The sequence below is a fragment of the Dasypus novemcinctus genome, chromosome 3, assembly GCF_030445035.2.
Source record: "Dasypus novemcinctus isolate mDasNov1 chromosome 3, mDasNov1.1.hap2, whole genome shotgun sequence".
NCBI lineage: Eukaryota > Metazoa > Chordata > Mammalia > Cingulata > Dasypodidae > Dasypus > Dasypus novemcinctus.
The window spans coordinates 125,124,466-125,137,760 of record NC_080675.1 but is presented as its reverse complement, the minus strand read 5'-3'; the positions used below and the strand labels follow the sequence as shown (position 1 = coordinate 125,137,760).

The 13,295-nt window shown below is 38.5% G+C and overlaps 1 protein-coding gene across 2 annotated transcripts in view; it reads left to right on the top strand.

The window, feature by feature from the left end:
- The window catches only part of MYO5C (myosin VC), a 99,245-nt gene that overhangs the window by 52,461 nt on the left and 33,489 nt on the right, over window positions 1–13,295 (top strand). For both annotated transcript variants that reach the window (XM_004483495.5, XM_012521600.3), the window contains 7 exons: window positions 6,960–7,023; window positions 7,507–7,687; window positions 9,583–9,676; window positions 10,059–10,122; window positions 10,208–10,288; window positions 10,915–11,095; window positions 13,141–13,234. In XM_004483495.5, the coding sequence (XP_004483552.2) occupies window positions 6,960–7,023; window positions 7,507–7,687; window positions 9,583–9,676; window positions 10,059–10,122; window positions 10,208–10,288; window positions 10,915–11,095; window positions 13,141–13,234 (759 nt within the window). The remainder of the gene's footprint in view (window positions 1–6,959; window positions 7,024–7,506; window positions 7,688–9,582; window positions 9,677–10,058; window positions 10,123–10,207; window positions 10,289–10,914; window positions 11,096–13,140; window positions 13,235–13,295) is intronic.

Genomic DNA, 13,295 nt, shown 5'->3' with positions numbered 1-13,295 from the left:
TGAAGGGGAGAGTCAGGGAAGCAGAGACCAGGAACTGAGGTGGCGCAATTGACATGGAACCTCTCTCCACATCAGAGTTCCCCAGGATCAAATCCTGGTGAATCCTAGAGGAGAAAGACAAGAAGAGAAGACTAAAAGAGAAATAGATACAGAAGATCACACAGTGAATGGACACAGATGGGGGAGGGGGCAGGGAAGAAAAAAGAAAAGAAGGCACCGAGGGAGCACAAAGAATTTGAAAACCTGAATAAAAAAATAACAGAGTTCATGGGAATGAAAGACATGATAGGTGAGATTAGAAAAAATTAGAGGGAAGCGAATGTAGCTCAAGTGGTTGAGCACCTTCATTCTATATATGAGGTTCTGGGTTCAATCTCCAAGAACTCCTAAGAAAAACAAACAACAAAAAAGAGGCATACAACAGCTGACTTGAAATGATAGAAGAAAGAATAAGTGATACAGAAGACACAACAGCTAAAATTGAAGAGAGAAAAGAATGGGAAAAATTGAACAGGGGCTCAAGGAGTTGAAGGATAACACAAAAGGAGCAGAAAGAGTATTTGAAGAAAAAATGGTTGAAAAGTTCCCAACTCTCGTGAAAGAAATGAACTTACATGTCTAAGAAGCACAGCATACCCCAATTGGAATAAATCCAAATATACCTACTCCAAGATACATATTACTCAGAATGTCAAACATCAAAAATAAAGAGAAAATTATGAAAGCAACAAGGGAGAAGCAAACCATCACATACAAGGGATGTGAAGTAAGACTCAGTGTGGGTGTCTTATCAGAAAGCATAGAGGCAAGAAGACAGCAGTATGATACAATTAGGATGCTAAAAGAGAAAAGTTGCCAGCCACGAATTCTTTATCCAGCAAAATTGTCCTTCAAATATGAAGGTGACTTTAAAATATTCACAAACAAACAAAAACTAAGAGTTCATAAAAAAGAATCTGCCTTAGCAGGAAATATTAAAGGGAGTCTTACAGCCCAAAAGATAGAAGACAGGAGAGAGAGGCGAGAGAGGCTTGGAGGAAAGTTTAGAAGACAAGAAGAGCAAAAAGGATAACCAAAAGAATAAATCGATAGACAAAAATAAGAAATGACATATGGAAATCAAAGAATAAAATGATGGAAGTAAATAATGCATTACAGCAACATCATTGAACATGAATGTATTAAACTACCCAATCAAATGTTTTAGGTGACAGAATGGATTAAGAAAACATGAGCAAGAAAACATGAGCCATTCATATGCTGCCTACAAGAGATTCATCTTAAACCCAGGGATACAAACTGCCTGAATGTGAAAGGTTAGAAAAAGATACTCCACACAAACAGTAATCAAAAAAGGGCAGGGGTAGCTATACTAATATTGGCTGAAAAAGTCTTTAAATGCAAAGAAGTTATGAGAGATATAAAAGGCCATTACGTATTAATAAAAGGGAAAATCCACCAGGAAGAAATAACAGTCATAAGTATCTGTGCACCCAACCGGTGCCCCAAAACACATGAGGCAAACTGGCAAAACTGAAGGGAGAAATACATATTTCTACAGTAATAGTTGGTGACTTCAACACACCACTCACATCATTAGCTAGAACAACAGATGATCAACAAGGAAACAGAACTTGAACAATATGATAAACGAGCTAGATCTAACAGACATACAAAGAACATTGTACCCAAACTCAGAGGGTTATACAATCTTCTCAGTGCTCATGGATCTTTCTTTATATACATATACATATACATATACATATACATATACATATACATATACATATACATATACATTTAACCACATATTATATATATAGACCACATATTAGGTTACAAGGCAAGTCTCAATGAAAATAAAATGATTTAAATTATGCAAAGCACCTTCTCAGCTCCTATGGGATGAAACTGGAAATCAGTAATAGATGCAAAAGGGGGTGGCGGAATGCCAATGTGTGGATGCTGAACAACACGCTCCTAAATAATCAGTGGGTCAAAGAAAAAATTTTAACACACAGCAAATGGACACAGAGAGCAGACAACTGGGGGAGGGGGGAAGGGGGAAAGGGAGAGAAATAAAAAAATCTTAAAAAAAATTTTTAAGTGAAACTAGTAAATATAGTGAGACAAATGAAAACAAGAACTCAACTTATCAAAACTTAAGGGATACAGTGAAGGCAGTGCTGAAAGGGTAATTTATAGTCCTAAATGCCTGTATTAAAAAAGAACAAAGAGCTAAAATCAAAGACCTAACTGAACAACTGGAGAAACTAAAAAGAAAGAACAGCAAACCATTTCCAAAGCAAGCAGCAGGAAAGAAATAATAAAGATTAGAACAGAAATAAGTGAAATTGAGAAGAATAAAACAATAGAGAAAATTTTTAAAACTCTAAGCTGGTCTTTGAAGAGAGCAATAAAATTGACAAACCCCTAGCTAGACTAACATAAATAAATAAATAGAGAAGATGCAAATAAAATCAGAAATGAAAAGGGGGAAGTTGCCACTGATCTCACAGAAATAAAAGGGATCATAAGAGGATATTACGGGAAGCAGCAGTGGTTCAAGCAGTCGAGCTCCTGTTTACCATATGGAGGACCTGGATTTGAACCCCAGGACCTCCTTGTAAAAAAAGACAAAGAAAAAGGCATCACAGACCTTCACGGAGAGGCACAGGCTTCGCAGGGAGAGGCTCAGGCCCCCATGGGGTGCAGAGAGGTGCACTGAAAATGATGATGATGCAACCACATAGAAAAAAAGAAGAGGATATGACAAGAAACTGTATGCCAACAAACTAGACAACATAGGTGAAATGGACACATTCCTAGAAATACACAAACAACAGACACTGATGCTACAAGAATTACAAGAACTGAACAAATCAATCAAATTTAAAGAGAATGAATTGGTAACATAAAATCTCCCCCAAAAAGAAAATTCCAGGATTAGAGGGCTTCACAGCTGAATTTTACTAAGAATTTTGAGAAGAATTAACACCAATACTGTTTAAACTCTTCCAAAAATTGAAGAGGAGGGAAAATTACCCAGTATATTTTATGAGGCCAACATCACTCTAATATAAAGCCAGATAAAGATACCACAAGAAAAGAAAATTACAGATGAAACTCTCTAATGAACAGAGATGTAAAAATTCCCAACAAAATAGTTGCAAATAAAATCCAACAGCATATTAAAATGTTATAAACCACAATCAAGTAGATTTGCTCCAGGTATGCAGAAGTGGTGGTTCACATAAGAAAATCAATTAACGTAGTAAACCACATTAACAAATTGAAGGACAAAAAGCACATGATCATCTCAATTGATGAAGAAAAAGCATTCGACAAAATCCAGCATCTTTCTTGAAAAAATACTTCAAAAGATAGTAATAGAAGGAGAGTTCCCCAGTATGATAAAGGTCCTATATGAAAAATCCACAGCAAACATTGTACTCAATGGGGAAAGGATGAAAGCTTTCCCTTTGTGATCAGGAACAGGACAAAGATGCCCACTATCACCACTGTTATTCAACATCATGCTAGATGTTCTAATCAGAACAATTAGACAAGAAAAAAATGCATCCAGAAATGAAAAGAGGAAGTAAAACTCCCACTGTTTGCAGATGATGTGATCCTATATTTAGAAAATTCTGAAATGTGTACAACAAAGCTATTTGAGCTAATAAAAATGTTCAACAAAGTGGCAGGATACAAGATCAACACTCAAAAATCAGTAATTTTTCTGCACACTAGTATTGAATAATATGGGGAATAAATTAGGAAAATTCCATTTACAGCAGCAACAAAAAGACTCACATACCTAGGAATCAGTTTAACCAAAGAAGTATAGGACCTAAATGCAGAAAACTACAAAACAATGCTAGAAGAAATCAATGAAGACCTAAACAAATGTAAAGACATTCCATGTTCATGGATTGGAAGACCAAATATCCTGAAGATGTCAGTCCTACCCACACTTTATAGATTCAATGCAAAGCCATCAAAATTCCAATAGCCTACTTTACAGAAATAGGAAATACAATTGCCAATTTATTTGGAAGAGAAAGTGCACCCAAACAGCCAAAACATTCAAAAAGAAGAGTGATGTAGGAGGACTCTCACTGACTAACCTTGAAATTAATTATAAAGCTACAGTGGTCAAAACAACATGGTATTGGAATAAGGATAGATATATTGATTAGTGGAATAGAATTGAGAGTCCAGAAATAAACCTTCACCTCTATGGCCAACTGGTTTTTGACAAACCTACCAAATCCATGTTAACTGGACAAAACAATCTCTTCAACAAATTATGCTGGGAGAACTGGATATCCATAACCAAAAGAATGAAAGAGAACCCCTATCTCACTCCCTATACAAGAATCAACTCAAAATGGATAAAAATCCTAAACATAAAATCTAGGACCATAAAACAACTAGAAGAAAATATAGGGAACATCTTATAGATCTTGTGATAGCTGGTTTCTTGGACGGACCTTACACCCAAAGCACAAGCAAAAAATGAAAAGGAAAAAAAAAGATAAATGGGATCTCCTCAAAATTAAATACTTTTGCACCTCAAAGGACTTTGTCAAGAGGGTGAAAAGGCATATGACTCAATGGGAGAAAATATTTGGAAATCACATATCCAAAGGGTTTAACATCCTTCATATAAAGAGATGGTACAATTCAATAATAAAAAGACAACCCAATTTAAAAATGGGTAAAAGACTTGAATACACATTTGTCCAAAGAAGAAATACAAATGGCAAAAAAGCACATGAAAAAATGTTCAACATCGCTAGCGATTAGGGAAATGAAAATGAAGCTACAATGAGATATAATTTCACACGTATTAGAGAGGATGTGGAGAGATACATACACTTATTCACTGTTGGTGGGGATGTAGAATGGTATAGCCATTGTGGAAGACTATTAAAGAAGTTGAATAAAGACTTGCCACGTGATCCAGCAATACCACTTCTGGGTGTATGCCTGGAAGAACTGAGCGCAGTGACACAGACATCTGCACACCTATGTTCATAGCCATGCTAGTCACAATTGCCAAAATATGGGAACAACCCAGATATCCATCAACCGGTGAATGGATGAACAAATGGATTATGCAGCTGGAAGAAGAAATGAAGTATAAAGCATATGCTAACATGGGTGAACCTGTAAGACATTATGGTGAGTGAAGCAAGCCAGACACAAAAGGACAAATACTGTATGACTGTGCTTTTGTGAACTAAATATATTGTGTAATCTCATGGTGTTAATAACTTGAATATGGGTCACCAGAAAATATAATGAGGCTAGAGAATGGAAAGCTGAGGGTTAACTTGTGCAGAATTGGTAAAAAGATTGTTTGTTAATGTCTGGAAATGAATAGAAAAGGTAAAAGACCAACAAAATGTTTGTAACTAGCAGTGCTATTATATGGGTATTACAGTGGTTGAAACAAAAAGTCTAAGGTCATGTGTATTACTAAAAGGAAAGCTAAAAAATGTAACATGGGACCGTATACCATAGTATAACCTCATGTAAAATATGAATATTACCAATTGCATATTTATGACTGTTTTTCTTTGGATCGAACAAATGTATGTTAATGTTATAAGAAGTTAATATCAGATAAAAAATATTATGTGTCTTGAAACAAGACACAGAGTACTACATAATGTATGATTCCATTTATATAAAATGTAAATTTAAATCAATTTATAAAATTGAAATTAGATTAGCGGTTATATAGGACTGGGGAAGGATAGAGGGATTGAAAGGTGACTGCTAAAGGGTGGGAGTTTTTCTTTTTGAAGTAATGAAATTGTTTTAAAATTTTTTGTGATGATGAATGCACAACACTGTGATTATACTAGAAGCCATTCATTGTACACTTTGGATAGATTGTATGGTATGTGAATATATCTCAATAAAACTGCTTCAGAAAACTTAAGCTTTTCCCCCCAGTCTTTTCTGGCTGACTCATATCATTCTGAAGCAGTCATTATGATTCAGGGATGCTTGACACTGCATAAGAAAAACCGGGAAGCTTTTTTTAAACTGAGTGATATATGGAGAATTGCTGTCTTTACCTCATCCTTGGGTTACCCCCTGGGCCAGGGCTCAGAGATGAGGTAGAATTCAAGGATGCGGTATCAGGGAAGCACAAATAGTGATGTCACCTTGGGTGGGTGCACTTCCTTCTGCTCCCACTCTGGTTGGTGTCTGTTGGGTGTGGACCTTTTGGGGCAATGGAGTCATGATAGCCATGGAATGTCCTTCACCCTAGTAATTGTTTCCTAGTTTTCAAATGCTCCTTTAACATACAGACTTTGTGATTGGGACTCTTGTATTTAAATGCAAGAGTTGCTTTCTTTGTACAGATATTGCAAACAAGTGGTTCTCATCCAGGGGTGATTTTGTCCCCCAAAGGACATTTGGCAATGTCTAGAGACAGATTTGGTCATCACAACTAGGGGCTGAATTCAGTACTGGTACCTAGTGGGGAGAGACCAGAGATACTGCTCATGATCCTACAATACACAGCACAGCCTCCCCCAACAAAGAATTATCCAGCCCAGAGTAGCTGTAGTGCTGAGATTGAGACTGAGAAACTGATCATTTCCCCAATAATATTTGTTTCTTTTTCACGATAATAATTATCTCAAAGCCTATATAGGAATATCTATTTTAATAAAACAAATGGCATCCAGGTCAATGAAAGTACAATAAATGAAACTATTTATTCATAGATTCCGACATGAAAAATCAGACTTATTATTTTTAAACTCCCTAATCTTTATTTCTAGTTTATTAAAAAATGAGTTACCCTTTCATCATAAGTTCCATTAGTAATAACATAACTCAGTTGATCTTGCATTCTCTTTTCCTTAAACAAGACATTAGAAAATCAAGGCATTAGCAGACACTTTTCAAACAGCATTTTCTTTTCACAGAAAAAATGGATGACCTCACCAAGCAACTTTTTGAAGATGTGCAAAAGGAAGAACGACAAAGAATGTATGAAATCTAGTTTGTATTTAAGCTTTCACTTCCTTCTCTCTCTGCTATTTTATATTTTGCTTCTTAACTTGCAGCTAGCAGCTCGCTGTGACCAGACCAAGTGCAGGGTACACAAGTGCAGGGTGTGAATGTTTTTAGGAATCAAGAGGCTCTGAGATCTGTGAAAGCAAGCACTCAACTGCCTGAGCCACAACCACTCCCTGTCCATAATCTTTGTAGAGCCACATTTCCCAGATCTGGATGTGTACCACATTGCATTAAACTAGAGCAGGAAGGACCTTATTTAGGTCCTAATTAAGGACTCATTTGAGTCCTAATTAAGCTGTCTCCTCCTTTGCCCAATCTCTTCTCATTATTTTCAGAATGACTTATTGTTGTAATTCAAAGTAAAGACAATTCTAAATTATTCAAAATGATGTATTATTCTAATTCAACTTAAGGACAATTCAATATTAATTATTTTCTTCTCTTCCTGTCTAGACTTCTAGAAAAAAGTTTTGAAGTAAAAACTCAAGACTATGAGAAGCAGATCCAGTCTTTGAAAGAAGAAATTAAAACTTTGAAGGATGAGAAAATACAATTGCAGCATGAGCTGGAGGAAGAACGTGCCACCTGTGGTGGCTTGAAGGGGGAAGTGGCCCGGTTGAGCAAGCAGATGAAGGTAGGAGCCACTTCTCACTTCTAGACCAGCCCTCTGGCCGGGTATTCGACTTGCGTGAGAGATGGCAGTTTCAAGTTCCTGCGGGATCAGGCAGCTTAGAGCATCTTTGGAAAGGCCAAAGCCAAAAGGACTCTGAACACCTACTCCAAGTATGAACCCCCAAGGTGCCTTTGATTTAGCAATAATTGTTTTTTTAAAAATATTTTAAAGTCAGAATTCCAATTATTTATAGGTTTTATTTATATAGTTATACAGATATCTTGACCTATAGAATACTTTGTAAATTGATGTGACCCTTTATTATACAATCCATCATGTTATATATCTATAAATACCCGTATTTAAATTAAATTATCAGGATCTTCCATTTAAACTATTATCAGAAAACCCACAAAAGCATCAAACATGCTCAGACAATCAAGGCTTAACTGAATTCCTTGCCTATCAGAAAATCCAATCTTGCATGTCCTTACATTTTAAAAATACAATCCAGAAAAATGTAAAAATATCAATGTAAGGTTGGAGAGTTCTTTAAGCTTTCGCTTAATATGTGAAACACATGTTAGTAAACTATTAAGATTATGCAAATATTCTCTGTAATAGTCTTGAAATAGCCATGCATGGTTTCAAAGAGTTTTTGATAGCCACTGAATTTCATAGCAGAGCTGCCCATATTCTCTGGGTCCAGGTTTCCTATTGTTTAAAATTAGGGGATTGGACCAGATGAGCAGAGAAGGTCACTTTCAGCCAGATATTCCTGTGACTGCTTCATTCTCAGCGGTACCCTAAGACTGAGGTTAACAGGTAGCAGTCATACCACCTGGCTGGTCTGTATCTTAAATTCCCGCGATCTTGTGGCTGCACTTGGAGGAGGTCACCAGTAGATGTCACTCACGTCCTCTTTTGTGGCTGCAACTGTGGTCCAAACTCCTGTGTGGTATATTAAAGGAGGTAAGTCTGGTCTTCAAAAAAAAGAAACCCATTGTCATCAAGTTATATGTTAAAATCAACTTACAAAGCATAAGTAAATATAAATGTGACTTTGAACATTCATTGAACCATTTCAAAGAGCAGGCCTTTAGGATGGAATAGTCCGGAGTCCACCATTTAACCTTCATGTACCTTCAGTTTTCTGATCTATAAAAGAGCCCTCTGCTCATCTTACAGGCCTGATATGAAGATTAGGTCATGTACGTAAAATGCTCTGTTAATATCGGTTGGATGCCCTTTGTTACTGTCTGTGGAAACTGAAGCGGTAGCTCTTAAATACTCAGTGACCTGGAAAACCTCAAGGAGGGGTTATCACTCCTGCTTTCCCTGAGAGCCTTCGTATCCCCCTTAGCTACAGAAGGGCACCCCGTGTCCTGACTCAGGCTGAGCTGGCCAGGCCCGTGGCAGGTAGCAGGCGGCCCCTCCTGCAGCACAGCGCTGCCCCGGGGCCAGTGCCCAGGCCATCCCAGCCAAGTCCCGGAGCTCCTGGGCGCGCCTGTGTCTGCGCTGCTCCCCAGCCACGCCTGGCTCATGCAAAACCCAGTTATGAAGGTGCCTACATCGCCTTGCATCCAAGATTTTATTATCCAGTGAAAGAGAATTTTAGCCCCTGTGATTTTATCTCTTTCAGCTCCTCCCAACCCCTGCCAAGTCTGTAGTGACTAGGGTTCCCCCCCCCTCCTTTTTAAGAAGGGAAGCTAATTCTTTTTATATAACCGGGTAGATGTGGGAATAAATAACAGCATTTTGAGTAGTAAACAGGCAATGGTTTAGCATGACTTAACCAAGAACCCGCTGTGAGGACACCTGGCATAGATACACAGTCGTGCGCTAGTGTTCCTTGTGTGACGTAAATGATAACAGCTATTTTCTCTCCACCTGATTGGATCATTGCTGTGATACAGACAATCCCTGAGTTTGAAAAGGAAATAGAACTACTTCAAACACAGAAGATAGATCTGGAAAAACATGTGCAGTCACAAAAACGGGAAATGAGAGGTAACAGAAATATGAGTCACTTAGTCCTTGGGGTGCAAAGTGAATTTATCACGTGTGTCACTGCTAAGGAAGGTGTCCTGTGATTGGCATGAGATTGGTTAGTTAGCTGGTTGGTTGTATATCAGGTCGATTAGATAGCTAGTTGGTTGGATAGCTAGTAGGTTAGTTAGCTGACTGGTTAGTTGGAGAGCTGTTGGGTTAGTTAGTTTGTTAGTTAGCTGGTTGGCTAGATAGCAGGTAGGTTGATTGGATGGTTGGTTGAATGGCTGGAAGTTTAGTTAACTGAATGGTTGGTGAGACTAGAGAACTGGACCCTAAAAGGAGAAGAGGAGGGAAATTATGCAAAAATATAATTTATACTGGCAGTGACTTTTCTTTTCAGAAAAAATGTCAGAGATCACAAAACAATTTCTCGAAAGCTATGACACTGAAGGTGTAAGAAGCAGGTAACCATGTTTGTATTATGAAACATTTTAAAACATGTAAAACATGAGAGAGATGATAGGTTTTCTTACCCTCCCTATTTTCCAGGCTTTCTGTGGAAGATTTGGAACATTTAAATGAGGATGGAGAAATTTGGTTTGCATATGAAGGACTAAAGAAAGCAACACGGTTAGAAATTCCCCTTAGGGTTCTTTTTGTCTTTCAGAGATGTTTTGACCCAAGAAGCCTTAGATATACTATTAGAAAGTAAGAAATTTATCTTATATAGATTTCAGTCACAAATTCCTTCCAGTAGTATTATCTAATAACTACTAGAAAGATTTCTCTGAAAATTAAAATTAATTTAGTAATAAAGAACAATCTCTTTATTGGATAAATCACTTAGTAGGTAAATCTATAATCTATGCAGTGAAAACTAATGATAGCAAGTCAGTTGGCCAGATATAGATACAGATACAGATATAGGTAGATTTAAATATTTAATTTAAAGGGTTTGATGCATACTTTTAAATGATAAAGACAGTAATTGTAATTTTAATAACTCCTAAAATAAATTTCTCTATCCTTACCTGCACGCTAACATCTTATAATGCTTCCTGAGTGGCTAGAAGGATTTTATAATGACACATTCCTAATTCCATAACCTGTGACTACATGAACATAAATACACTTTATATAGTTGATGCAGGGTTCTAATTGTGGTTTTAGTAACTGCTACACATATACACGGGCACAGTCATCAGCACAGCAGAATACTGACTGTGTGCTTAATTTCTTGATCCCTCCTTTAACAGCATTTTAGAGAGTCATTTCCAGTCCCAAAAGGATTGCTATGAAAAGGAGATTGAAGCTTTGAACTACAAAGTGGTTCACCTAAGCCAAGAAATCAACCACCTGCAGAAATTATTTAGAGAAGAGAACAACATCAATGAAAGTATCCGTCATGAGGTTACCAGGCTAACATCAGAGAACATGGTAGGATCTCACTAACAGACCCTGGTTGTGGTCATCGTTCTAGACATATTATTCATTGATGGAGTAAAATTCACTCTCTTGGAAGAAAAACAATTGATATAAAATACTTCTTCCAGGAGTCAAATAATTGGATCAGAAGATAAAACTATAAAATTGCCCCAGGCTGTAAAGCACCTTTCTTTGAGCATGTTTGTTTCTAGTAGTATGGGTCCAAATTTTGTGATTTGTGTGTGTGTGTGTGTGTGTGTGTGAGCCTATGTGTTTAACTCTAGGCCTCACCCATTGTAAATTGCCAAAAATACGAAGGTCAGAAGGGCAGCTCTCAAGAGGGGGTGCGTTCGAAGGTCTGTCCATCTCTGCCGGTTCTGGTTCTCACCTTGTCAAAAATCTTCCTTCTTCCCTGGTGCCAGCTCTTTCCCTTTCATCTGACACATTCCTACTGGCATGGAGGAATGTTTTAGAAATCTCCTCACCTAAAAAGCATCCCTTTTTTTTTTTTCAGGATTTATTTTTATTTATTTCTCTCCCCTTACCCATCCCCCGCCCCCAGTTGTCTGCTCTCTGTGTCCATTCGCTGTGTGTTCTTCTGTGACCGCTTCTATCCTTATCAGTAGCACTGGGAATCTTTCTTTCTGTTGCATCATCTTGCTGCATCAGCTCTCCGTGTGTGTGGCGCCATTCCTAGGCAGGCTGAACTTTCTTTTGCGCTGGGCTGGGCGGCTCAACTTGCACATGGAGCTCCCCTATGCGGGGGGGGGGGGGGGGGGCGGGCAACACTGTGTGGCACGGCACTCCTTGCGCACATCAGTATTGCACATGGGCCAGCTCCACATGGATCAAGGAGGGCCTGGATTTGAACCGTGGACACTCTAACCATTGAGCCAAGTCTGCTTCCCAAAAGCATCCCTTTCTTAGTCCCACACCCCTTGAGGCCACCACCCCATTTCTTTGGGGAGCTGGCTAGATATCTCAAAGCCCATTTAACTGTGCTTTCTCCCCTCCCCTTCCGCTTGCTTGGCAGCTACTCCATTCTGTCTTGTACCCCTACACCAGCTGAATCTGCCGGGACACGACTGAATACAGAAGGTTCCTTTTCACCCTCCTCTTTCTTGGTCTCGCAGGGGCCTTTGATGAAGCTCATCACCTGCCCTCATTGAGCACACTGCTCTCTTGGCTTCCAGGACACCATGTTCCGAGGTTCTTCATTCCACTCCCTGGCTGCTGCTCCTCAGCTTCTTTGCTGTCTCCTTCTCTTCTGCCTAATCTAGAAGCATAGAAAACCTCAGGGCTGTGTCATCAGGTGAGGGGGTGGCTCTGGGGCACAGCAGATGCATGGCATGGTAGTTTGGGACCATCATGTCTTAACTTTATTCCTTGGGTGAAACTTTAACAAGGAATTTGCAGGGAGATCAAATTGTGCACTCAAACACATTTTCTTCATTTGAACTTCAGAGTAATAGGTGTATTTATAAATTTGGACAACAGAAAAACATCTTTCCCTAATTGGGTGTGGAGGTGATGGGCAAGTATATAGCTAGACAAGGAGAAAGGATTGGGAAAGATACTGGACAATGCTAGACTTGTAATAACTAAGTAGTGCACAGCCTGGAATATAGAGGCAGCTGTGGGACCTCTTTGAGACTTATTTTCCTGTCTTCCATGAGGACCAAGGAGACTGGCTGTCGTTTCCTCTCAGCACAGGGTGATATCCATCTCCCTTCCCTCAACATAGGATTCCCATACACCCTCTCACAGGGTATACTTCATGCTCTCCAGGGAGACCTTGGTGATACCAGGGGTTAAACCACTGTGGGAACCACTCTCTCTGAGCAGTCAAGTTTTTCATGTGACTGTATAAATCTTGTGGTAAAAAACAAAAAAACAGTTCAGTTTAACAGCTTAGCCAGTCTTCTTACACAATTTTACTAGACATGACCCATGGGCTAAACCCTCGATAGTTTAGTGTGCCTCTGAGTAGGTCTAAGATTTTAACATTCACAGATGAAAGTATTTTCTATTTTGATATTCCTAATTCTTCTCTAAAGATGATCCCAGATTTCAAACAGCAAATTTCAGAACTGGAGAAACAGAAGCAAGATCTTGAAATCCACCTAAATGAACAAACTGAAAAAATGAAAGGTAACCGAAATCCTCATGAGCCTGCCTTTAGAAAATGGTTTCCCGTATCCAGGAAATGACA